The following is a 27522-nucleotide window of genomic DNA, read 5'->3' on the forward strand; positions in this document are numbered from 1 at the left end:
GGTGACTCCCCACTTACATCTGTAGCACTGACTACATCTACAGAATAGTCCTCCTGATGTTCCAGTAGGCCAATGGACATCTTCGTGTAGCATTTGAACCCCAGGATGTCCATGAATGAACTCATTAATTGTCCCTCAAAGTATTCCTCACCTTGGTCAATGGCATTATTTTGCTAGTGCAGGATGGAATAGGCTTGCCCTGCAGACACTTGACCCTGGTCTGTCACTGGGGTCCATCTAGCACTGACTCCCAACTCTGGTTTGCACGCTGCCTGTCAGGCTTTGGCTTGTTTCCAGTCTCCCTGGCTCCTGATTTTTTAAAAGATTTTATTTATTTATTTATTTATTTATTTATTTATTTATTTATTCATTCATTCATTCATTCATTCATGAGAGACAGAGAGAGAGAGGCAGAGACATAGGCAGAGGCAGAAGCAGGCTCCCTGTGGGGAGCCTGATGTGGGATTCAATCCCAGACCCCAGGATCACACCCTGAGCCAAAGGCAGAGGCTTGCTGAGCCACCCAGGTGTCCTTATCTGGCTCCTGATTTGCCGCAGCCCCTGGCTCCAGTGTCAGATCCTGCCTTAGTTCCCAACCCATCCAGGATAGGCACCCCATTCCAGCTTACCTGCCCTGGTCAGGTACCCCTGACCACTCCTGTCAGGTTTCTGCTGCCTTCTATTGGTTACCACCCTTTTCTCCAATTAATAGCAATCCTTTACACACAGAGACACACTGACAAAGACACACACGCACTTAATACTTTGAGCACTGGCATGAATATTCCAAGATCTGGCAAAGCCTTTAGGTAATAAAGTGTAAGTCATCCCTCCATAACTAAAGGTAGCTCATCCTGTGCACCAGCTAGTGATAAGCTGAGAGTCTGTTTTAACCAATATAAAAGCACTTCTTGGGGGTATGTTCTTGTTGTTTCTGGGTTTATCAACTGTTATGTTTAAATTGTCTTCATTTTACTTTTTTAAATAAAAAATACATAAAAGCAAAAATCTCCCTTTATATATAAGCCTATATCCACCCCATAACAAGCATTAGTTGCCTGGATTATATCCCTTTCATAGACTTTTCTGTGCTAACTCACAGACAAGAGCATATATACAGTTTCTGTAAGAAATTTGTTTGCTGATTTTGGCTGAAGTACAATCATTCTGTACACAATACTTTGCAGATTGCTTCTTTTCCGCTTGACAATTTATCATAGACATCCTGCAATTCAGCAAATATAGACTTAACTCTGTACTTCTTATGTATTCACACACACACATACACACAGAGATATAATTTTGCATAAATGAGGGGCACCTGGGTGGCTTAGTCAGTTGAGCATCTGATTCTTGGTTTTGGCTCAGGTCGGGATGTCAGGGTTATGGGATTGAGCCCCATATGGGGCTCCCCACTTAGTGTGGAGTCTACTTAGGATTCTCTCCCCCCTCAAATAAATAAATAAAATCATTAAAAAATAATTTTGCATAAATAGGATACTCTTCTTATTTAATCCCCCAAATCTGGAGAAGCCCTCATACTTCTATTCTAGTACTTGCCTCCTTGGGTAGATTATGCTTTTATTTTTTCTTAACATGTCAATCAAAAGTCAAACAGTAAACTTTTAATCTTATTGGTACTATGCCTCTTCCAGAGTAGGAACTCAACACGTGTCTGCTGGGTGAATGAAAGCTTATTTTATTACTCTTCCTGCTTTACATTTGGGAACATTAAGTAACTTGCCCAAAAAGGCACAATTCAAATGCAATGGAACAGAGGCTCTGGCTCAGATCCCTGTCATTGTATATCCCCTAGTGGTCCTCTGCATCGTGCTCTTGTGCCTGAGCCATCATGATCTATGTGAAAAATTCAAAACCCAAATCACGTTAAACTTTAAAAATATAAGACCTGGCAAATTCTAGGGACAGCCCTTTATGGAGTGAATGTTTTGGAAATATCTTTTCCCATTCTGTGCCTTCCTTTTCATTTTTCTAATGGTCTTTTGAAGAACACAAGTTTTAAATTTGGATGAAGTTCTATTTATTTTTTTTCTTTTATACTTCATGCTTTTAAGAAACCTTTGCAAAATCTAAGGTCACTAAGATTTTTCTCTTATTTTCTTTACGAGTTGTATTTGTTTTTATACTTAGGTCTATGATCCATCTTGAGTTACTTTATATATATGGTGTGAAGAAAGGATTGAGGTATATATATTTATATGAATATAAATATATATATTTAAATATTTAATTATTTATTTGTGGGGAGGAGCAGGGAGAGGGAGAATCTCAAGCAGACTCCGTGCTGAGTGCTGAGCACAGAGCTTGATGCGAGGCTTGATCTCATGACCCATGAGATTGTGACCTGAGCAGAAATTAAGAGTCAGACATCCAACCCACTGAGCCACCCAGGTGCCCAAGGTTCCTTTTTAAATATTACTTTATTATTATTATTATTTTGCATGTGGCTATTCAATTGTTGAAGTATCCTTTGCTAAAAAGATGATCTCTCTTCCATTGAACTGCCTTACACCTGTGTGGAAAATCGACTGACCACATATGTGTTGGCTTATTTCTAGACTCTTTAATCTGTTCTTTTGATTGACACAGCTGCCTTTTCACCAATACCACACTGTTTTGATTACTGTAGCCTCAAAATGGGTCTTGATCATGTAACATAAGTACTTAACATGTGTTCTTTCTTTTCCAGAGTTGTTTTGGATGTCCTAGTTCTTTTATCATCTTTTAAAAAAGATTATTTATTTATTTCTTCATGGGAGACACAGAGGCAGAGACACAGGCAGAGGGAGAAGCAGGCTCCCTACTGGGAGCCGGATGTGGACTCGATCCCAGGATTCCATGATTGTGACCAGAGCCAAAGGCAGACACTCAACCACTGAGCCACCCAGGTGCCCCTACTTCCTTTACTTTTCTATACAAATATTAGAATAATCATAATGGTTTTTACAAAAAGCTTACTGGAAATTTGATCAGAACTGAGTTGAATCTACAGATTCAGTCTACAGAACTGGCATCTTCATAACATAAGGTTTAGATCTAGGAACATGGTATATTACTCCATTAGTTAAGTCTTTACTTTTTCTCTGCACTGTTTTATGGTTTTCAGGGTACATGTCCTTCACAACTTTTGTTAAGTTTATCCTTAAGTACTTCTTTTTCTTTTTTTAAGATTTTATTTTCAAGTAAATTCTATACCCAGTGTGGGGCTCAAACTCACAACCTGGAGATCAAGAGTCCCTCACTCACTAACTGCACCTATTTTTGCTACTATTGTATCCAGTATTGTTTTTAGATTTCAATTTCTTGGGGGTGCCAAGGGGGCTCAGTGGGTTAAGCATCTGCCTTTGGTTCATATCAGGGTCCTGGGATTAAGCCCTGAATCCAGCTCCCTGATCAGCAGGGAGTCTGCTTCTCCCTCTCCCTTTGCTCTCTCTCAAATAAATAAATAAAATCTTTAAAAAAATAAATTTTAATTTCTTCTTTAAAGGGGGTGGGGGCAGAGGGAGAATCTCTTTTTTTAAGATTTAAAAAAATCCATTTATTTATGAGAGACACATAGAGAGAGGCAGAGACATAGGCAGAGGGAGAAGCAGGCTCCCTACAGGGAGCCCAATAAGGGATTTGAACCCGGAACTCTGGGATCATGATCTGAGCCAAAGACAGACACTCAATCTGAACCACCCAGGCTCCCCTGGAGAGAGAGAATCTTAAGCAGGCTCCGTGTCCAGCAGAAGAGCCCAATGTGGGCCTTGATCCCACAACCCTGACATCATGACCTGAGCAGAAATCAAGAATCTTACACTTAACTGACTGCACCAACCAGGTGCCCCGCCAGTGATTCTTAGAGGCAGAAAGCATATCAGTACTTGCTTAGACACAAGGTTTCAGGAGGCGGTAAGGATGAATTACAAAGGGACCTGAGGAAACTTTTGGGGATGATAAGTTTGTTTCTGTCTTGATAGTGGTGGTAGTTTCACACGTCAAAACTCATTAGATTGTACAGTTTAAATATATGGAGTTTAATGTGTATTAATTATATCTTACCAAAACTATTAAAACATTTGTACTTGGGCTCCAGGAACGTATAGGAATAATGTGACCAGCTAATATATCCTCATATCAGATACTAAATCAGATCCAAACTAGGTGTGGGGAGGGACCAATTTCACCCATTATGGAGGGAAGGTAATAAGATACCTAACCTCCTGTGGGTTTCCCAGAGATTAGGCTTCCATGTCCAGAAACCAGGCATCTCCAAAAGCTATAATACAGTGGTTCCCCCTTCTCCATGGAGGATAGGTTCCAAGATCCCCAGTGGATGCCTGAAACTACCAGTAGCTTTGAACCCCATAGATACCATGTTTTTCCTATACAAACATACCTATCACAAAGTTTAGTTTATAAATTAGGCACAGTGAAAGATTAACAAAACTAAAACTACCACTAGAATTTTTTTCCTTCTTCAGTTTCATGGATACAAGACATGTTCTTACCACTGACCTTAGCAATTTCAGCATACACTTTTTTTTCTTTCCTTATTAAGCAGAGAGCTTTCATCTTTACAGCTACTCTTTGGCATATCCAAACTGCCAGCACCACTATTCTTGTGCTCTGGGGCCATTATTAAGTAAAATAAGAGTTATTTGAACACAGGCACTGTGGTAGAGTGACTAAAGGTGGGTAGCGTATACGGTGTGCATCTGGCTGGACAAAGTGATGATTCACATCCTGGGCAAGACTGAGCAGCGGAACACGCAAGATTCCATCACACTACTCAGAACGGTGCACAATTTAAATCTTACAGATTGTTTATTTCTGGAATTTTCCATTTAACATTTCATGGGAACTGAAATGAAGAAAGGCAAATCTGCAGATAAGGGGGAAGACTACTGTACAAATGGTTCCTATATTGCTGGGAGAGAAGGTAAGAGCTGAAGGAAGCTGGCGGAGTCCTGTGGTTTATATCCTGGGAGAGGGCTTCCCTCAACCCTTGGCAAAGGTTTTTCTGGCTGCAGCCAGTGGGAAGACCTTATTTTTAACTCACTCTAAGTTTCACGGAGGAAGGTTAACTTGCCTGAGTGTTTCTCCACAGGGTGCCTCCAAACCACAAATTCCTGATTCCTACTCTGGTTTATCCTAAAAGGAGTAGGCTGATCCCTTAATCCCTGTTTAAAGGACCCTTGTTTATTGAAGCCGTGAACTCTGGGCACATGGTCATAAATCACTTTAGCTGGACCCAGATTGTGAGGCGGGTGCAGGCTAAGAATGGGCACACAGAGATGACGTCAATGTCAATCTTGTGTGTTTTCCTTGGAGGCATACTCCTGTGAACCCCTGTGCTGGGCCAGATCCAGCCTCTACTCTTTTTTTTTTTTTTAATTTATTTTTTATTGGTGTTCAATTTACTAACATACAGAATAACCCCCAGTGCCCGTCACCCATTCATTCCCACCCCCCGCCCTTCTCCCCTTCTACAACCCCTAGTTCGTTTCCCAGAGTTAGCAGTCTTTACGTTCTGTCTCCCTTTCTGATATTTCCCACACATTTCTTCTCCCTTCCCTTCTATTCCCTTTCACTATTATTTATATTCCCCAAATGAATGAGAACATATAATGTTTGTCCTTCTCCGACTGACTTACTTCACTCAGCATAATACCCTCCAGGAGCCTCTACTCTTCACTCTGTTCTGTGCCTGGAAGGACAGGTAGAGGCAGTACTGATGCATCATCCTTGCCCCCCCCTACCCCAACTCTCCTCAATAGGCTTGGCCAATGGGAGGTGCTGTAGGAAATCAGAGGACAGGAGAGTTAGAGACTGGTGTCTCCCATTGACTGGTTGTCCTACCTAGGGCCAGGGGCTCTGGTCAGATGCCTCCTTTCCCACGACTAGAGCACCCAACTGGTTGGGGTACAGCTCTCTCCCCTTGTCCCTTCAGGGCTAGGGCTGATAACAGCTCCCCATTGTTCTAATGGCTGGGTTCTTCCTTCCTAGTTGATCCTCCTCTTCTAGGTCACACCTTTGTATGCATTCCTTCTTTAATTCAATTAGCCCTTCCAGTGGACAATCCCTTCCCTGCTGCCACTGCAACTCATCCACCTCCATAGCCCTCAACAGTCCTCATCTACTGTGTCTATCTCCCCGAAGCCCACAGTTTGCTGATCCACTCACCATTGCTTTGGCTCTCCTCAATCTGATTCTTTTTTTTTTTTTTAACATTTTATTTATTTATTCATGAGAAACACAGAGAGGCAGAGACACAGGCAGAGAGAGAAGCAGGACTCCTGCAGGGAGCGGACGTGGGACTCGATCCCAGGTCTCCAGGATCGGGCCCTGGGCCGAAGGCGGCGCTAAACCGCCGAGCCACCTGGGCTGCCCCTGTCTCTCTGATTCTTCCCCCACCGCTCCAACTCCTGTTTCCACCCATCGCCTGCTCTTTGGCCAAGTCTACACTGACACCGCTCTGTCCAGAATGGAAGTCATCTCCTCTTTTGGAGCCAGCACCCCTACTCATTTAAAGTCATAAAAAAAAAAAAAAGTCATCTCCACCTTCTCAGACACAAAGCCTTGAAAACCAGGTAACAACTCACCTCTTCCCCAGAGAAACTCAAGGGAAGCCACTCACAAAGCCTCCCATATAAATACACTTGGAGGGAAGTGAATTTCTCACTTTTAAGAAAAGTGAGAAAAGTGAAACCAGTGAGCTAGCTATGCAAATATAGCCTCAAGGCAATCACCCCTCCAACACCTTGCCACCCTTACATCCCTCCTCTATAGAATTTGACCCCACCAGTGCCTCCTCCCTCCCATTCCCTACATCCAAGCATGTTCCCATAACCTCCCAGAGGACAAGAACTTTCTCCTCATTCCCTGTGGGTTCTCAGGGTCTCTCATCCACTCTCCCGATTGGTTCCCTCCCTTCCTCTTCGCTCCCACAATCTGGTCCACACAGCGCCAACCCCACCCCACCCGCCAAGCACAGGTCTGAGCGAAAGCCTTCAGTAGTTCGCCAGTGCCTGCAAAGGCCCACCGCCTCATTCGCTTCTCTATTGAACGCGTGAATTTTAATCAAAAGATCTTAGTTTAAAAAAAGAATTTAATGCCTTCCTTTGAGTTTCAAGGCATTTATCTCCAAAACCCCAACACTAGTATTTAACGGGAAACTTCTCACTTTCTCTAGCGTCTCCGCTAAGGATCTCACTTCCTCCGCCAGTCGGTACCTCGGCTGACATCCGAGCAGGAGGGGAGGGGTGGCCGAAAGCCGCGGATAAACAGAAACACAGACGGGTTTCTGCCAAGGCTACGCTCCGGCCGGTTCCAGACCGGGAGAGGTTTGGATAGAAGGTGTCAGAGGCTCCCGCTGACCCAGCCCGGCATCCCCGCCCGGGTCGGCGATCGTCGCAAAGGGGATGCGCAGGGCTGCAGCGCAGGGCAGGGCAGGGCAGGGCAGGGCAGGGCGGGGCAAGGCAGGGCGGGGCGGGGCGGGGCAGGGCAGGGCGCGGGAGGAGGCCGAGGGAGCTGGCGCGGGACGTTGACCCGCTGGCGGGAGCCGGGCGGGAGGGCAGCGCTTCCCGGGGCTGCGGCCGCCGAGCCGGTCCTTCCCGCGCTCCCCGGGCCCGGCCCGAGCCGCGTAAACACGCTTCTACCCAGCGGCCGGGACTCCCCGCGGGAGGCCGGGCGCCGGGGGCAGCGTGACCCCCGCCCACCACGCCGGGACCCGGCAGCGCCCGCCGCTGAGCCGAGCGCGGCTCGCGGGGCAGGGGCGGGGAGGGCGGTGCGCCGGGCGTCGGGGGAGGGGCGGGCGAGGGCAGGTCAGGGCAGCCCCGGCCCCGCCCTCCGCCCCGCCCCCGCCGGGGCGGTGGGGCCCGGTGACTGACAGGCGTCCGGGCCGGTCAGGGCGCGGCTCGCGGTCCCGAGAGCCCGGCGGGGCGGGGCGCGCTCAGGAGCTTCGGAGGGGGCGGGGGCGGGCGGGGAAGCCTCGGAGAGGGGCGGAGCCTCGGGAGAGTAGCAGCGCCCCCAGCCAATGGGAGGCCGCAGCCGTCCCGTTAGCGCCGGATCCCAGCGGGTAGGGCGGGGCGGACGGCGCCGTGGGGATCCCGGGGCGGCCGAGGGCCCCTGACTCGGCTCCGCGCGGCGACATGGACCGGATGGCCAGCTCCATGAAGCAGGTGCCCAACCCCCTGCCCAAGGTGCTGAGCCGGCGCGGGGTGGGCGCGGGGATCGAGGCGGCAGAGCGGGAGAGCTTCGAGCGGACTCAGGTGAGGACCGGGGGACCCCGGGGCATGCGTGGCTGGGGCATCCCGAGAGACGCAGTGTCCGGGAGGGGCTTTGGAGGGAGTAGAGGTGTCCAGGCCCAGGGCTGGACGGGGACAGCGGGCCTCGGGAGGGAGCATCTGGTGCGCAGGTCGAGGCGATCCTGGGGAGGTCGGGGACCCGGGGGCATCCCAGCTGGCCTGGGGAGAAGGGCAGGGCGGCCCCGAGGAGCCGGCACGATCCGTGCGGTGGGGCAGGGCAGGGGTCACGGGGGCGGTGAGCGGAAGGAACGGAAGAGGGGTGGGAGGGGTGCCCCTAGGCAGGGGAAGCGCACTGGGGGGCCGCTCGGAGACACAAGTGTGGTGGCTGGGAGCGGAGCGCCGGACTGGGATGTGAAGTGGGGGCTCCTTTCCTCCCCTTTCGACCGCTTCTGGGTTGCATTGACATTCCCCCCACCCCTAGCATCCCCTTCCTGGTGCCTCTGGCTTGGCTCACACCACCCCCAGCTGTTGGCCTCCGAAGGCCGGGCTGAAGGGGTCTGGGCGGCGGGAAGGAATGTAGGAAATGCGACGACGTGTGGCCGAGCTTGAAAAATGAGGGCTGGAGGAGGGGGCCCGGCCAGGGGCCAGGGGCCAGGGTCAGGCCTTTGGTCCGACAGCCCGCTGCTGGTAAGGATGAGCTGCCCGAGTGGTGCCCAGAGCCCTGGTTTGGGGTTTGGGTTTCATCCCCCAAGATGTGCCTGACAGCTAATAGGCAGCCTGCCCTATTTGTCCAGCCTGACCAGGGCTGGAGGCCAAAATTCCCCAGTGTCATCAACAAAAAGCCACAATCCATTTTTACCTCAGAGTTTGAATGCCTGCTGTATTGATTTGACTGAATAAAGCTGACATGTTTCTGGTGTTCATCAGCTCGTTTGTATGCAAAATCCATTTCAAAGGGCACAGCACTTCTTTTAATCCCAGTGCCAAAGTTGTATGGGCAGATTTGTTCTTTGCTCTTGCGCTGAGGGTGGAACCTTTGAAGATCCAGCTGGGCCTCCACTGCCAGAGGCTGGCTTCCCTGCTGTGTTCTGCTCCCTCCCTCCCACCACGAAACAGGGTACAATGTGAAGGAAAGGCTTTGGGGTTTTAGGTAGAAACGATTGGGAGGACCTGATAGTATAATGTGCAGGAATCTTGCAATGAATACAGCTTTTCACCCTGGCAACTTCATCCTCTTTCCAGATGCCTCTGGCCCGTTCTAGGTGTGTCTGGGTGATGTAAAGTAGGGAGTGTCCCGTCCCAGGGTCATCCTACCCCAGGAAGGGATGGGAGAGATAGGAAAGACAGCAGTTCACTTCTGCCTCCTGGGGACCAGCTGGGTTTGAGACTTCTTATCTCTGCCTTTGTGGACTGGACCCCTGGAAAGAAAGAAGCTTTCCGTCTGCTGGTCCACGGTGGGTGTTAATTGCCGCAACTAGCTGCCTAGTTCTGAGGCTTCTTGCTCTCACTAGTGTGAATAGTCTTCTTCTTTTTTCCTTTTAATGGAAAAAGAAAAGAAATAGATGTTGATAACCCAGTCCATCTGGAGTCTCAAATAAGTAAAAACTAGAGCACTAGAGGAATATGGATAAAACTTTGACCCATTATAGCAATAGAAATTAGGTTTGTGAAAGCTTCCACCCAGGACTGGCATGTCCCCTTGCCATCCAGGGACAGTCCAACAAGGAGACTCTGAGGCAGTGTTTGCCGGTATTTTACGTGTGGAACACTTGTGATTGGCTGCGTCTGATCGAGTGGCTTGTTTGGCGGTGGGGTGGGAGTGAGGAGGAGGTAGGCTGGAGCAGGAAAAGAGAATTTTTCTATTATTGAAACTGTAAGGGGGGTAGGAGAGTGGAGAAAAGAGAACAGTCCTAAAACTTGGCACTAGTCAATCTGCAAAAGCTCGTTTTGTTTGATGACTTCAAATGTATCTAGCGTATTATGAGATATAAAAAATGAGCTAGAAAAAAAATTTAATGACTTAAGAGACCATGAGAATCAGCCAAGGTGTAGTGATAATTGTAGCTAATTATCGTATTTGGCTCTGTTCTAAGTACTTTATTGTATTACTTTCTTTAATCTCCACAAGGACCCATGAGGTGGGTATCAGCCCCGTTTTCCATGAGGAAATTGAAGTTCAGAGAGGTTAAGTCACCTGCCCAAGGTCATACAGCTGGAAGCCGTTCCACCCTTTACCCAACTGTCTTGCATTACCTCTGAGTCCCGGCGGAATGCTGGCATTGGAGCTGGAAGAGGTTTGAATTTTATAGCCAGGCACTTGGATAGGCTGTGTGACCTCAGGCAAGCCTTTCTAAGGCTTCCTTCTTGTAAAGTAAGGATGATACATACCTTGCAGGTTTAGTGTGGGGGTTAAATGAAATCATAGGCATGAAGGCGTTTTGTAAGCTTCAGAGCATGGTTTCAGTGACTCTTGCTGTAATCTGGGGAGACCTAAGGAAGCATAAATATAAGTAATAATGCAGGCTGTGATGAACTCTTCAGCAGGGGGACAGAAATGTTCCTAGGTAATGTGATCACAGCCGAGACCGCATGCGGAAAGTTCTGTCTGAGGGTGTGGGGAGGGATTGGGAGCCCTTACCGGGACCTGACGACCATCCAGCATGAGATAGTGCTTGCTGGGTGGAGAGAAGGAGGGAGCATTCCAGAAGTGGGGAATGGCAAAGGAGATGTCCAGAGGTGAGTGCAGATGAGGTGCAGTAGCCCACGTGGAGGCAGGAGCAGAATTGGCCACTCGCACCTCTCAGCCGCACTCCTCCCACTCCTCCGCCCCACACCTGCTACCTTGTACAGTCACTGTTTTGTCCTCAGTAAACTAGGAGCTTCATGGGGGCAAGATTGTGTCTTGCTCTCTCTCCCCTGTGTCCTCAGATTCCTGAGGCCTGTGTTAGTGGTGATCTGGCTGTAGGTGGGGTACAAAATGACTGGCTAGTTCCAGCAGGGAAGCCCTTGCATGGATGGGTAACTCAGCTCAGGGCAGCCAGGGAAACTTTTTTTTTTTTAAATAAAGATTTTATGTTATTTATTAATGAGAGACACACAGAGAGGCAGAGACACATGCAGAGGGAGAAGCAGGCTCCACGTAGGGAGCCTGATGTGGGACTTGATCCCAGGACTCCAGGATCATGCCCTGGGCCAAAGGCAGGTGCTAAACTACTGAGCCACCCAGGGATCCCCAAGCCAGGGAAACTTGATGGTTTTTCCTAATGGTCCCAAGTTCCCTCCTGGTCCAGCACTCTGTCCTACACTCTCCAGTCAGGAGCCCTGCCCAATGCCTATCAGAGGACTGTGATTTCTCTGTCTTCCTTCTGGTCAGGGGCTGTGTTCATGCCAGAGTGGGGACCTCAGACCCACCTGCTGCAGCACCTATCTCCAACCTGACCCTTGCTGCCAGCCCATCACAAACAACCTTCAGGCTCTAGGGGAATGAAAAGTGGTTCTTGCCATCAAACAAGCTGCTGTAAGAAAGATACCTTGCCTGGAGCACTTTACAGTTTACACAGCATGTTTTAGCTATCTTTGGGGGCTACACTGTGGTTGGGCATTACCACTCTTATTTTGTGGATGAGAGTGTGGTAACTTGCCCTGGGCCACCCATTGATGATTGAAAAGCAATCAGATCCAGGACTCCAGATTCCAAGCCCCTTCCACCACACTGTCCTCATGTTGGCCAGGAGGGCAATTCTGGAATGAACCAGGACAGCTGACACACATAGGCACAAAAATACCCTGACCATATTTACTTAGCCAGAAAATGGTTTTCTCCATGGTTTGTTTATTTTTTTACCATCCATTTAGTGAGCACATAGCGTGGAGGGGACACAGAGATGAGTAAGATAAAGAGACCAGCCTGCAGGAGCTCATGAATCAGCAAGGAGGTGGACCCGCTACTGCAGGGTCCTTCTACACAGAGGGCAAAGGACCTACAGCCCTGGCATCATGGGAGCTGCTAGCAATGCAGGACCTACGGAATGAGAGCTTTCATATCAGCCAGAGCCCTGGGTAGTCTTGTGCATGTTGAAATTTGTTCTCTTGTGGGTGATTACTAAGATCAGAGGAGAGACGGGGCTGGAAACATGGAGGCTTTCGTCCAAACCTGTTTGGGTAGAGCCCACCACAGAGTACAGGATCCTAACCAACCTTGAGCTGGGAAGAACCAGGAATACTTCGATTCTAGAGAAGAAAAGACAGAAACAAATATTTATTGATGGCCTGGTGAGCCTTAGAAACATACTGGGTGATTTATGGCTATTATCCTATTTAATAGCTTAGGCTCACAGAGGCGAAGTTACTTGCCCAAGATCACACAGCGAGTAAGCAGACAGGCCAGAGCTCTGAAATCCAATGACCAAGCCCACATCCTCTTCTCTGTGTTTAAGTCAGGGGGCATTTCTACCATTTCGCTCATGATCTTCAGATCAGCCTTTGATTCACCTGCTGAGAAATTGTGGGGTTGGACCAGAGAGATCAGTGCTTCTCAACCCTGGCTGCTCAGGAATGGCTTCTAGCATGAAAGGTGCTGTCCTCCCTCCTGTCCCCTGCTTGCTCCCTTCGTTGGTACTGGAAAGGTAGAAAGGATGCTGCAAGCTTTCTTTGAGCTTGTGGTTTTCTACTTACTCCTCTGGTTTCTTCCCATTGATAAAGGTGAGAACAGCTGACATTCACTGCATTTACTATGTGCACATGGTATGAGACACATATGAGACACACCTCCCAGTTCTTGGAACGAATTTATGAATTACGATCCCTGTTTTACAGATCAGGAAATCAAGGCTTAGACGTGTTAATAACCAGCTCTAGGTTCTGAAGTAGGTGTCTGAGCTGGACCCAGGCTCAGGAAAACTAGCCCCAGAGCCTGGCTGTGCATGCTTGCCATCCCTGTATCATTGCCTGGCCCCCTCAGCTCTTTCTCCTTCTTTTCCCTAACAATTGGGTCCCTGATGTGCTAACCTCACCCTACTTCTCTTTTACCTTCTGTCCACTTCCTGTATGCTCACCTCATCTGACAGTTTCTGTTTTTATGTCCATGATGTCACTTGCCCACGTCTGTCTTTTGACTTCCCTGCCTATGTGACCACTTCTATTGGATGTTTGCCCTTGAATAAACCATACATGCCCCAGACTCTACTTCGGGCCTTCCCAGCCTCTGAATACCAGCGTCTGGTCCCCATCAGTCCCCATCATCTCCTTGGCATCTGTCCCGAGTCCTCCCTTTCCTCTGTCCTCACAGTCACTTTGTGTTCTGTGAGGCTTCTCTTGTCCATTGCTCCTTTGCTTTGTACCATTCCTGTCCTCACAAACCTCTTGCCTGTGTTGCTGAAATCCCATCCTCCCTGGGGCCAGAGGGATCATCTCTAAAGCCCAACACTGCTTCTTTAACTCCCTCTTTTCAAGAACCTTTGCTGGCTCCCGAGATACCCTGCATGACCGTGGCATCTTAAAGTCCCTGGTCCCTCTCTTTTCCAGGCCATAACTTACACTGCATCCCTCCACTAGACAGCTCCTACAGGCTGCTCTCAACCAGATCAGATATTCCAGCAAGCATGGGCCCGTAGCTACTGTATGTCTGTCCCATTCATCCATGTCGAGCCGTGGCTTCTCTTCCAGACTGTAAGCTCTTGGGGGCAGGGTCTGGCTCTCAGTGTGGAGTGAACCCTTGCAGGAGGCAGGTACTGGACCTTTTTGCCAAATGTATGAATGTGAAACGGAGGATCTAGACGGAGCCTGAGTGCTGTAGACAGGCCTCTGCTTGCAGAGTACTTTCCCTTTGCACATTTTGGAGATTCTCCCTCTGTCTCCTGTGATTTCTCCTGTGATTAACTCTTACTAAGTGTCTACACTGTGTGCCAGGCCTGTGTGCCCAGGATCCCCATATAGGAAGGAGCCTGCAGAGCCTCTAGAGATAGAATCAGGGCTTGTGGTCAATGATTTGAATTTCCATGAATTTCAGAACACTTTATAAACATTCCCAAAACATAGACGTGGACCTTCCAGGGCTTCTCTCTGCTTCTTTATGCATCAGGTGGGCCTTTCTGAGCTAGAAGGGAGAGAAGCTGGCCTGGTGTCCCAGGCACCTGGATGTGGCTGATGGCAGTGGCCTGTGTGCTGCTGCTGGAGTTTGCAGCAGGGTGTAAGGGATGTGAGGATGAGCGCAGAGTAATATGAGAGCACTCCCTGGGGAGTGAGCAAATCTGGCTCTGCTACTGGATTTCTCATTTCAAGATGGGGAGGCCGGACAAGATTTCCAGCTCACAAACATTTGAGCTAATAAAATTCCCGAAGCGGGGTTTCACACTGTGGAATAAAGACACACATTTCATCTGAGTTCTCAACTGCTCTCTTGAAAAACTTCCACATGCCTCCCACCCGTATGTAGAACGGGACACATGAATGGGTGGTACCGTATTTTCGCACGGCATGAGGAATGCCCACGTGGCTCAGGAGAGCAGAATCCCAGCCCCACTTGGGCACTGAAAGGGTTCTCTGTCTGGCATGTCTGCAAGACACCAAAGAGGACTGTTTAACACTCCCTGTCCACTGGCCCACTTGGTCTGCCACCTCAGGACAAAGTGTGGAGAAGCCCCGGACGGGGTGCGGCGGGCCAGTGGCCAGTGCTCCTGCATCCAGAGGGTTGATGGCCTGGAGAGATGCCCACCTAGGAAAGGGAGCTTGTCAGCCCCACCCACCTCCTGGCAGGGTGGGGGCTGCTTCCTGTTTTCCTGCCTGGGCAGGCAGGGAGGAGCCCTGTTCCTGGCTCACAGGCCCTGCAGTCCGACACCGTGCGGGGAGAGGGACAGGGATTGAAGGTGTCCCCTGGCTCAGACAGTGGAAGGGAGGATGGGCTTCTTTTTCAGATCTGAAAGGTTACTACTGCTGCCTCTGTTAGGGCAAATGAGACAGCTCAGGAAGCTGGGCCAGGCTATTCAGGAAGCCAGTATGGCCGATTGCTTCTGATTTTAACAGATTTGCAGTTTATAAAGCACATTTACACATAACCTCTTTTTTGGCCACAGAACAACCATGTGATAAATAGTGGTCTGTTCTCAAGGATGAGAGGCTCTCTCAGCCTCTCAGTGAGGCTCAGAGAGCATAAGCCACTTGCCCAAGAGCACTCAGGAAGTGGCCGAGCAGAGGCTTAAACCTGGTGGCTCTTACCTCAAACTGTACTTTCCTTTGAGTATCTCTCTTTAAAGCTGAAAGCTGCTCTGGGGCTGGTAACTTAGAAAAGTCATGGAGATTTTTTTTTTCCAAGTCTTTTCCAATTGACTTACTTGGACTTCTGAAATTCCCCCCAGAATATTTTTGCACCACACATAACTATCAAACGGCCTGTATCCAGAATATGTAATAAAAAAAAAGTAAAAGAAAAAAAAAGTAAAAGAAAAAAGAGACCACCTAATAGAAAATAAGCAGGAGGAACTTTGTAAAAGAAAATAAACCTATGGAAATGTGCACCTTCATTAGTAATCAAGGAAATGCAAATTAAAATTGTAATGAGATACCATTCAATGCCTATCAGCATGGCTGAAATTAAAAATGAAAAGGGGCGCCAGCATGGTTCAGTCAATTAAATGCCCTACCCTTGATTTCGGCTCAGGTCATGATCTCAGGGTCCTGAGCCCACGTCAGGCTCTGTGCTCAGTGCGGAGTGTGCTTGTCCCTCTCTCTCTGCCCCTCCCCTGGCCTGCATTTTCTCTTTTTATGTCTCTAAAATAAATAAATAAAATCTTTAAAAAAGAAATAAAAATTAAAATGAAAACAAAAGTGGTGCCCATGTGGCTCGGTTGAGCGTCGACTCTTGGCTTGATTCGGCTCAGATCATGATCTTGAGGTCGTGGGGGATTTAATTTTAAAAAATGGAAAAGAAAAAAGAAAAACTGACTGTACCAAGCATCAGCAAGGATGTGAAGTAGTGGAAATGCTCATGCTGGGGCTGTGCACTGGTGCAACCACATTGGACAACAGTCCAGTGTTATCCAAAAATTGAAGATGTATAGACTCAATAGGCCCGTACTTCCACTGTCCGCTCTATACCCAACAGCAAGGCACAAAACATGTTGGAGGGATGCTCATCATCACCTTTTGTCATAACTCCAAACTGGAGACAATCCAGGTCCATCAACAGTAGATGGATAACTGGATTGTGATGTCTCTCGTGGGGATACTTGTACAACAAGGAGAATAAATAAACCGTGGTCACATTCGACAACATAGATGAATCCTACACACCTGATGGTGAATGAAAAAAAAGGCAGACCCAAAGGACACCTTCTGTATACTTCCATTTAGTTATTTATTTAAGATTTTATTTATTTATTTGAGAAAGAGTGAGCACGAGTGAGAAAGGGAGGAGCAGAGGGAGAGGGCAAGAAGCAGAGTCCCCACTGAGCAGGGAGCCCAACATGGGGCTCCATTCCAGGACCCTGGAATCATGACCTGAACCAAAGTCAGATGCCTAACCAACTGAGCCACCCAGGCACCCTGTATGCTTCCATTTATATCAGGTTCACAAAACAACCAAAGTGAAACGTATCAAGTGTGCTACTTGGATTGCAAATCTGTAAAGAAATAAGGAGATGGAGGTGCCTGAGTGGCTCAGTAGGTTGAATATCCTACTCTTGATTTCAGCTCAGGTCATGATCTTGGGGTCATGATCAAGCCCTAGCATGGAGCCTGCTTAAAATTCTTTCTCCCTATCCCTCTGCCCACCACACCCCCCTCATGCTCTCTCTCTGAAAAAGAGAGAGAGAGAGAAAGCAAGCAAGCAAGCAAGTGATGATTATCATAAAAGTCCAGATAAATATTGTCCTTGGATGCAGGGTGATTAATTGGGAGGGTGTGCAAGGAGAGATTCTGAGGTCCACCATCAGTTGGCTTATTGGCCTAGGTAGCAGTTTTTGATAATTTACTAAGCTGTATATTTTTGTATTGTGCAGTTTTCTCTATTTAAATTCTATTTCAAAATACAAAAGTCTAAAAAAAAAAAAAAAAACAAATGAACACCAAAACCACCTCCAGGGAGTAAGAGACGGTGTCTTGAGGAGTCTAGGAACTTGCCACTTTCATATCTGCCCACCTTTTGAGGTCTCTCCCAAATACAGCCTCCCTGGTGAAAACCCTTCTGATATGCCCTGGACCTGGGAAGCCTTTGATTTATGAATCATGTATATCCATGCAGCATATTCTGAGTACTGCAGTAACATGTAGTTGTGAGGTTGAGACTTATCATTAGCCCACACTGAGCATGTTGCTCTCAGCTTCCATCCGTTTGTGCCTTGTGTCTGCCTTCCTCAGCACCAGATGGGCCCCTCATGTCTTCATTCATCTTTTACCGGGTTGTCCCCAGCCTCTAGCACAGGGAAATACACCAGCTCGGGCTAAGGAGGTCTGTGAAATACAAAATAAATTAGGGGATGAAAAGTTCTCAAGGGGGGCACCTGGGTGGCTCAGTCTGTTAAGTGCCTGCCTTGGGCTCAGGCCATGATTCTGGGGTCCTGGGATCAAATCCCAGGTCAGGCTCCCTGCTCAGCAGGGGAGTCTGCTTCTCCCTCTGCCCCTCCCCCTGCCCGTGCTGTCCCTTGATCACTCTCTCTCAAATAAATAAAATCTTTAAAAGTAAGTTCTCAAAGGAGAGAATGAAAGAAGAGAGTGTGTTTTAGGCTCAAAAGCACATTTGAGGGATGCCTTGGTAGTTCAGCAGTTGAACGTCTGTCTGCCTTTGGCTCAGGGCGTGATCCCTGGGTCCTGGGATCGAGTCTCGCATCGGGCTTCCTGCAGGGAGCCTGCTTCTCCCTCTGCCTGTGTCTCTACCTCTCTCTTTGTGTCCCTCATGAATAAATAAATAAAATCTTAAAAAAAAAGAAGCATACTTGAATAAAATATCAGATATCTGTATGGTGGACTTCCAGAATGTATGACCACAAGATTGGCTTGTATTCCAAAGATCTAGATCAAGTCTCACTTGATAAGCTATTGTGAGAACAGAGGAGCCTGGGGAATGTCACCTGAGAACATGGCAGAAATGCTCACCTTCTAACAGCGATTCTGTGTGGTCCTTGTCCTGTGTACAGTCCCTGGGGCCAGCCCACAATGACAGTTCTGAGCTCAGATGGTTGCTGTGTGTGTGTGTGATTATGTCTTACTGCCTGTCATGTGACCCCTCCCATATTGGGCTGCGAGCAAATGCCTTCTCTGGTTTCTTTTGGATGGGTCTTAACCAATACTATATTCTTTCCTCCTATTTTCCATAATCCTTCAGTGAGAGATTGACAGGCAGGAGCTGTGTGGTTTCTTCTCTGAGCGAGATCCAGGGAAACTTCCCTTGAAGTACCAGGTCAGCCCAGGGCTCTACCTCTCCAGGCTTGGCACTAGGTAGGCATTCCGAAACTCTGTGTCAAGTACCTTATTCATCTGTCTTTACAGCCTCAGGCTCCTGACACAGTGTCTGGTACTGAGTGACTCTTGATAAGGGTTTGTAGGATGAAGAATGAAATATTTTGAGTAAAGGACTGATGAGTGTCGGCCATATATGGCCCCAGAGCTGAAGGGTGAACCCTCCCAAGTTCACCCTGAGTCTGGGGTCATGTGAGCATGATTGGAGCCAGCAAGAGACTGGGTCCTTGAAAGAGACCAGGTCTCTGACATAACTGTGGGTGGTTCCCAGGGACTTCCTACTGAACGTCAGCTCCCTGACTTGTGCTTGGAAGTAACTTGAGATCTTCTGCTTCCCTTGAGATTCTTAGTCCAGGAAGGGACCTCCCTATATAGTCTAAGGCCATTACTGCTGATAAAAAACAAAAAAAAACCCTAACCCCCCCCAAAACCTGACACACCTAATCCTGAACTTTGTCTCCTGCCACAAACTCACTCGTTGTCCTTGGTTCCCAGTTTTAGAGAACCCCAGTTTATAAACGCTCCCTGGCCCTTGAAGCTGACATTCTGCGGCTCATCTTTGACAGCTCTCTCTTCTGCATCCCTGTGGCTAGGCACCAAGTCCAGTTGTTCTGTCTCCTTCATTCCTTGTTTGCTCCAAATGGCTCCTACTTCTCCCACCTGAGCTGCTCCTGCCTTCATTCAGGTCTTGAACCTGAACTACTCATCACACTGCCCAACTGGCTTTCCTGCCATCCAGTCTTGCCCCTCAAATCCACCCTCCCCCTGTCTGCTAGGCATTACTCCAAACTGTGAAACTCAGGCTCATGGGCATAGCATAGAGCTGACCTTTGCAGGCTGTAATGTCCCGTGGAGCCCCCACCACCCCTCCATCCCTGTCCTGTCTCAGGCCCCACTGTGTTTCTCCAGGTGGCATACCATGCTTTTCTGCCTCAGCCTTGAGTGCCCCTCCCACTTTTTCTACTCACTAAACTCTCCATCCTTGAAGTCCTACCTCCAGTGGCCCTCCTCTGGGAAGTCACCCCACTCTTATGGGCAGATTTATTTGATGAAATTTCTGTGTGTTTCCGTGTTGATGTGTTGATCTATATGTCTGTTCCCCGCTGGACTGTGAGCTTCCCTATAGCTTCACCTTCTTTGTAGGCCTCACCCCAAGCATGATGCTCAAGACCCCGTAGACCCTCAGTAAATGTTTATTGAGTGAACTAGTAATAAAAGATCAATACCGATAAAGGACCTGATCGTATTTGATTGTTGCTATACCAGAAAACAGAAGAGGCCCAGTTCCCATTCCAAGGCGGGTGCCCAATGCTGAGGTGATCGTACATGATCTCCATTGCATTGGAATGAAGCAGAGGCTTTGGCTCCCCTGGTAGAAAGAGGTAGGTGTGCTTTAGGAATGGAGAATTCAGTAGGAGGGGCATTTTACAGAGAGGGGCTTCAGCGTGCAGTCATGGTACACCCAGAGCCAGTGGACTGGGAGCCAGTATTCCTGATTTATGTTCCATGGTGGGGGATGATGGGATGGGGTAGGCAAAATAATACACACACACACACTGTCTCTCTCTCTGTTTCCCTGCAACATGTCCACCTGCGAGTATGTTTTGTTACACAGTAAAAAGGTCTTTGCAGGTATAATTAAGGACCTCAAGATAGAAAGAGGAGCCTACATTTTTCCCAGAGCTTCCAGGCAGGAATGCAGCCCTGCCAACACCTTGATTTCAGCCCAGTGAAACCAAGTTAGCCTTCAGATTGCAGAACCCTGAGCTGATAAATGGGCGTTGTTTTAAGCTGCTAAATTGGTGGTAATTTGTTACGGTCGGCGATAAAAACTAATATGGATGATAACAGGTAACTCACACTTTGCAGTGAGAAAGCTAGTGCAGCCCTTGCCTCGAGGCACAGACAGGCCACCCTTTTAAACCTGGAGGGACATTTGTTATTTCATCCATGCTTACTGTGGCCATAGATGAAACATTACATTTCCACACCTGGCACTTATTCACAGAAATCTTATCCTGGAGAAACAATTCAGCAGCCTGTTCAAAACATTCTTTCCTGCTGGGCCATGGAGTTCTTTGGTGAGATTCCAAGCGTGAAGATCACAGATAGAATTTACTTAACCGTACATGTTTTGGGTTTTTTTTCTCTTGATCAAGCTCTATGCTATTAAAAAAGATGGGTAGGCGGGGAGCCTGGATGGCCCAGTGGTTTAGTGCCACTTGCAACCCGGGGCATGATCCTGGAGACCTGGGGTCGAGTCCCATATGGGGCGCCCTGCATGGAGCCTGCTTCTCCCTCTGCCTGTGTCTCTGCCTCTCTCTCTCTCTGTCTCTCATGAATAAATAAATAAAATCTTAAAAAAAAAAAGTGGGTAGGAAATCCCTTTTTTCCCTCTAGGATCCTGATGGTGTCTTTGCTCGAGAGAGCTGACTTGCAGTCAGAAAACAGGTGGGAATAAATGAACAGCTTCCCTCGGGGTGGGCCTGCTGTGTGCTGGTCCTTACATAGGCTTTCCAGGGTCCTCTGGAGTGTGCCCGTATTTTTGGGCTTAGCTGCAAGGCAGACAGGGGCGCGCGCCCAGAGCACTAAATTAAGATTTGGGGTGCCTGGTGGCTCGGTTGATTGAGCATCTGCCTTCCGCTCAGTCATGATTTCAGGGTCCTGGCATCAAGCCCCATGTCAGGCTCCTTGCACAGCGGGAAGTCTGCTTCTCCCTCTCCTGCTGCCCGTCCCCCCTGCTCATGCGCACACGCTCTCTCTCTCAAATAAATACAATCTTAAAAAAAAGAATTGGGAAGCCTGGGGCACCTGGCTGGCTCAGTCAGTAGAGCGTGTGACTCTTGATGTTGTTGTGAGTTCAAGCCCCATGCTGGGTATAGAGATTACCTGAAAATAAAACCTTATAAAAAAAAGGAAAGAAAAAAAGAATCAGGAAGCCCCTCTTCTCCTGGCTGTAGTTCTCCTTGTTCTGCTGTGGTCCCTACTCTCTGTAGGTCTTTGGTCATGGTCTGTGAAATGAGGGGGTTGGCCGAGATCGCCCCAAAGGTTTAGCGAGTTGGTAGCTCTGTAAAAATGCAGTTACTGAAGCAGCAGTCCTGTGAGAGTTGACTGCCTTTTGACAACACCTGGCCCTTGTTCCAGTTTTGCTGTCCCATTTCTCGGCTCCAGACTTTGAATTCTGATTGGCTTTCCCTCTCTATGAAACCCTTCCTCCTGGATAACCCTGGCTGCACTTAATTTCTATGGGTGAGTTTTTTGTATTGGTCAGAGAATCTTAAGCCCCCCTCCCCCGCCTCAAAGAACTGGCCTTCCAAAGCCACTCAGGAAAATTACCTCATGAGAACTCTTTTGTAATTGGTCACTTCTGCACAGGCATCGTCTTCTGCCTTCTATTTAGGACTGCCAGGTACATCTGCACAGGCTTAGCACTGCAAAACTCTGTAAGTATCTTCCGATCCTGGCCTTCCCAGGGTTAGTCCATTAGGCCTAGGTTGTAGCACATAACAAAAATAATTTTCCAGGGGCACCTGGGTGGCTCAGTCTGTTAAGTTTCCAACTTTTGATTTCAGCTCAGGTCATGATCTCAAGGTCATGGGAGTGAACCCCATGTCAGGCTCCATGCTCAGCAGGGAGTCTGCTGGAGATTCTCTCTCTCCCTCTCCCTCTTCCCCTCCCTGCTGGTATACCCGCTCTCTCTCAAACAAAGCTTTAAAAAAATTAATTTTCCAGAAAATTAATTTCTGTCACCAAATCAGGCCACACGGGATGTCTGAAATGATGCCATTTTGTCTTCCAGTAGCCTGCTTCACACATTGACCTTACCTCCCTGGTTCCTCTCTTTGTCTGAGGTGTGGCCTTTGACCCAGTCCACTTTCCTAGAGGAAAGTAAGGATTAGAAAAGAAAAATTAACTTACTTAGGGTCCATTCTGCAAGTCTCGTCCAGATTTGAGGCACACTCAGCCTTGTGTCTGTGTCCTCATTGTGCCTCAAGACTCTGTAGAGATTAAGAGCATGAGCTTTAGGTCTGGTTGGGTTACCTGCCAATGGTTCCAGGCAAGCTGCTTTACAGAGACACTGGTGGGCATAAGTTGATCTGACCCAGTTAAGTAGAGAGCCATTGAAAGAGCATCTGTGGTAAAAAGAAAAAAACAAACAAAACTGGGCAGCCTGGGTGGCTCAGCGGTTTAGCGCTACCTTCAGCCCAGGGCCTGATCCTGGAGACCCAAGACTCGATCCTGGGTTGAAAGGATTAAATGATAGAACACAAGGACAGTGTTTAGCTCATTGCCATCCATGTCGTGAACACTCAGCTCGTATTAGGATTCTCATGCTACTAATTAATGACATCTAAATTTGGGGGTATGTATTACTTGGCACAGAGTAGGTTCATAGCTGTGGGATGAGTAAATGAATGGGTATTGGCTTCCTTGTTGATCTGCTGCCCGATGATCCCTGAGTTGAGGATCATCTATATGAGGAGGTCCATGTGTTTAGTGGTGTGCTGTTTCTGAGGATGGGCACAGAACCACAGGAGGAATCACTGGGAGATCTCAGGAGGTGTTTGCCTGGACCGTGACCTGAACACACTGGCCTGCCTTTGCACTGGGCCTGGGATGGACTGCATGCTTGGTTGCTTACTTTCTGTGTTTCTGGTTCGATGGCTTCGAGAAAGACACCACGACACTGGGCTGGCTCAGATGACAACTAAGATGACAGAGGACATGCAAAAAGAATTGTCTAGTCTGGAAAGACAAGGGCCAAAGTGAAGATGCAGACAAGAGGGTAGAACTGAGGTTTGGGTCATGGTTCTGCCTGTGACCAGTTGTGTGATTTTGTTTCCATTAAAGGTGTGCACAGACACAGTTAAATGGGTTGGATAGTGACTCAGGCTTGTCACCACCATCCAGGACTGTGTCCTGGCCCAGCTCCCTGGCCCTTCTTAACCATTTCCTCCTAGAAGCAACCACTTTTTTTTTTTTTTTGATATGTTATTTTATTTTTATTTTTTATTTTTTAAAAAAGATTTTATTTAATTATTTATTCATGAGAGACAGACAGAGAGAGAGAGAGAGCTAGAGAGGCAGAGACACAGGCAGAAGGAGAAGCAGGCTCCATGCAGGGAGCCTGATGTGGGACTTGATCCTGGGACCCCAGGATCGTGACCTGGGCTGACGGCAGGTGCTCAACTGCTGAGCCACCCAGGCGCCCCTATTTATTTATTTTAGATAGAGAGCAAGCATGTGTAAGCAGGCTGAGCAGCAGAAGGAGAGGACAAGCAGACTCCATACTGAGCACAGAGCCTGATGCAGGGCTTGATCCTACAACCCTGAGATCATGACTTGAGCCAAAATCAAGAGTCAGATACTTAACTGACTAAGCCACCCAGGTGCCCCCAGAAACAAGCACTTTTAATTCTTGAAACTGGTTTCATGATAGCCATTATTGTGAGCCTGTCATTCTGGAAGGTAAAGATGTAGCTTTTATTTACACCTGTGCCCCTCCCGCATCCCCAGGACACTTTCCCTTCTCTGTGCCCCTAGCATTTTAACTCTCTATTCATTGTCAACTTTATCATGACCCTGGAAATGCCAGGAGCAGCTGAGCCCTTAGCAGACTCAAAGTCTTCTCCTTTCCTGCCTAAATTTTTGCTATTCCTGGAGTAATGAATTATCTTTGTTCGCCTCCTAGGGATTCTGTGGACTCATCACTGATTTATCCCCAGCCCTCCCTTACTGTACTCCACTTACAGGAAGGGTTGCCTCAGTTTCTCCATCCCAGGCCAAGTGAGAGGGCAAATGAGCAGGTGACTGAAGGGAAGTCAGGGATCATGAAAGTGATGATCATTGCTGTCTAGAACTTTCTTCCAAACAGTGGAACTGGAAAGTAATTATAGGGCACATGAAGGGATGCTTCTCTGTGCACAGTGGGAAGTGAGACACACTAACTCGAGACACAAAGTCGGCTAAACCTGTTCATAGGGCCTAAGCAGTTTAGATCAACTCATAGATAATTTAGCTCATAGATTACTTTTCATGAAGGAAAGCCTCAGCAATTCAGGGTGTCCTTATGCCATAGGGAAAGACCTGAACCTCACACACCCCTTTTGGGGGTCCTCATGCAGACTTGGGGCTTGGACTAGACTGATCCAACAGCACTAATGACATATATATTTTTAAAGATTTTATTTATAAAATAAATGAGGGACACACAGAGAGAGGCAGAGAGGTAGGCAGAGGGAGAAGCAGGCTCCCTGCAGGGAGCCTGATACAGGACTTGATCTGAGGACTTCGGGATCATGACCTGAGCCAAAGGCAGATGCTCAACTACTGAGCCACCCAGGTGCCCCACTAATGATATTTTTATGGAAAGAGAAAAAGTTTCCTCTAGTGCCTGAGAAAGACAGTAACTATCATAGTGATGATGGGGATGGTGTGGTCATCTCCTTCACACCCTGCTCTGGGGACAGCTCAAAGCCTGGGAGTTTGGAAGGTGTGTTTATTTCCATTTATTCTTAGTGCCAGTTGAACATATTCAGAATGATTTTTGTTACAGGAAATGGGAAGTAAAACCTAAGTCAGTAGGAAAGAGCCCTAACTGCCTGATGTAGGTTCTCAGCCACAGAGTAAGGGACAGTCCTGGGTAATGACTGGCTCTGAAGATCTCCCAACCTCTGCTTCCTCATTTGCAAAGGACTTTCTCTTGTTACAGAATTGTGTGCAGGCTCATAGTTCCTCATCTGCAGTTCTGAGATCCTGAAGTTCTGGAAGCCTAGAAGTTTCATTCAAAGTGTGATACCCAACCTGCACTTGTCTGCGCCTATTCATAGTCTTTGTTATGTGCCCATCTTAGAATGAAAGGTCATATGATAGGCTGCAAAGATATTGATCAGAGGATGTTACCCATACCCCAAAGCTCTAAATTCCCAGACACACCTGACCCCAAGAGTTTGGAATAAGGGGATCGTGCCCCTGCAGTACCTACTCCATTGTGTTGCTAAAAGGGGTTATATGGGATATCTTATGTATAAAGGATGAAGCATTGTGCCAGGCAAATACTAGGCACTTAGTCAATGTTAGCTGTTATTATCTATTGGTTTTAGAATCCCCCTTGTAAGCCTAGGAATAATTAGATTAACCATCTAAGTCCAATTTCCTATGATCAGTCAAGGTCATATGAATGAGTTTAAACCAGAAAGAATGGAAGTAACATACTGACATGTAGTAGAAAGACCCAGAGACAGAAATGGCTGCAAATTATCTCTCTGCTACCTTACCACCCAGGGAACTTGGAGAAGTGCCTTAATTTCTTTGCCTTAGTTTCCCCATCTTTATAATGGGGATAGTAATACCTACCTAAAGAGGTGCCTGAGTGGCTCAGTGCATTCAATGTCTAATTCTTGATTTTAGCTCAGGTCATGATCTCGCGGTCATTGGATTGAGTCCTGTGTCGAGCTCCGTGCTCAGCGGAGAGTCTGCTTGAGATTCTCTCTCTCCCTCTCCCTCTGCCCCTCACCCCTGCACTCACTCTCTCTCTCTCTCTCTCTCTCTCTCACACTCTTACTTTCTTTAAAATAAATAAATAAATATTTAAAAAAATAATAATACTTATCTCATGAGATTTCCCTGAGTATCCAGAGAAACCAAAGAAGCTAATATATGGAAACGAATGGGTCCTGACAGTTATACCAAACAGGGCACATCACCTGTGTGATTTTCTTGCCCAAAGTGCATTACCTCAATCTAAACACAAGAAACATCACACAAAGCCAACGAGGGATTTTCTACAAAATAACTGACCAGTATTCTTAAAAAATGTCAAGGTCTTGAAAGACCAGGAAAGACTATGGAGCTGTCACAGACAGGAAGAAACTAAGGAAATGTGACAGTACAGGTGGGATCCTGAGTGGCTCCTGGAATAGAAAGATGACAATGGCGGGAAAATGGGAGAATTCCAAATTCATTCTGTAGTATAGTTAATAGTATCGCACCAAGGTGAATTTCTTCATTTTGATGATTTTCCTATGCTTATGTAAGATGTTAGTTAGTAGAAGGAGAAGCTGAGCAAAGATGTCCGGAAACTCTATACTATTTTTGCAATTCTTCTGAAGGTCTAAAATTATCTCAAACTAAAATGTTGAAAAGAAAAAAAAAAAAAGAATGGCATGTTGCTTGGCAAACCTTAGTTGGGGCTGAGTAAATGTGCGTTCCCTTGCTTGCTCGGGTCATTCTGGGGACACTGGAGACCCACACACACAGAGGGACTAGACAGTGGTTTCCAAGGAGGGAAAGTGGACTAATTCAGGCTGCATCCGAGGAGGGAGAAGTTCTGGTGCTCAAGCCGTAGCAGAGCTGCTCTGATTGTTCCAGGTCTTTGGTGGAATTGGAGTGCGAACCTCTGTACGCAGTGTGGCAGATATGCTCTGCCAGCCTCCACCTGTCGCTCTGGACCTAAAAAGAGTAGTTAAGCACTCTGCAGTCAGACAATCTCCGTTTCAGCTCCAGTTTTGTTACTTATTATTTTATGGGAACCTTGGGAAAATTACTCATCTGTGATATGAGATAATATACTGGCCTCTGGGCTCAATGAGTGGATTTAAGGAGAGAGTCCAGAGCAGTAGCTGGTACTGGCCATTGTTTCCTCTCCCACCAAAGCCTTCCCAGATGGCCCCAGCAGAAGTGTCCCCCACCCTGCAGCACTCACTCTGTGCCCTGCCAAGGGCCCTTTCTGGGAATGGCCTTTGAAGGTCCATGGTTTGTGTATCTTATTTGCCCCATGACTTGGAAAGCCTGTAGGCCACCAGGCTTGGCACGTAGGAAA

General features: G+C 47.6%; 1 protein-coding gene across 4 annotated transcripts in view; it reads left to right on the top strand.

Annotated features, from left to right (window-relative positions):
* Positions 1–8076: 8076 nt before the first annotated feature.
* HIP1 (huntingtin interacting protein 1) overlaps positions 8077–27522 on the top strand; it is a 158037-nt gene continuing 138591 nt past the window's right edge. For all 4 annotated transcript variants that reach the window (XR_012035925.1, XM_072837424.1, XM_072837425.1 and 1 more), the window contains exon 1: positions 8077–8276. Coding sequence is in view for 3 of the 4 variants with exons in the window: in XM_072837424.1 (XP_072693525.1) it covers positions 8157–8276 (120 nt within the window). In the remaining variant the exon portion in view is untranslated. The remainder of the gene's footprint in view (positions 8277–27522) is intronic.

The sequence above is a fragment of the Canis lupus genome, chromosome 8 (assembly GCF_048164855.1).
Source record: "Canis lupus baileyi chromosome 8, mCanLup2.hap1, whole genome shotgun sequence".
Lineage (NCBI taxonomy): Eukaryota > Metazoa > Chordata > Mammalia > Carnivora > Canidae > Canis > Canis lupus.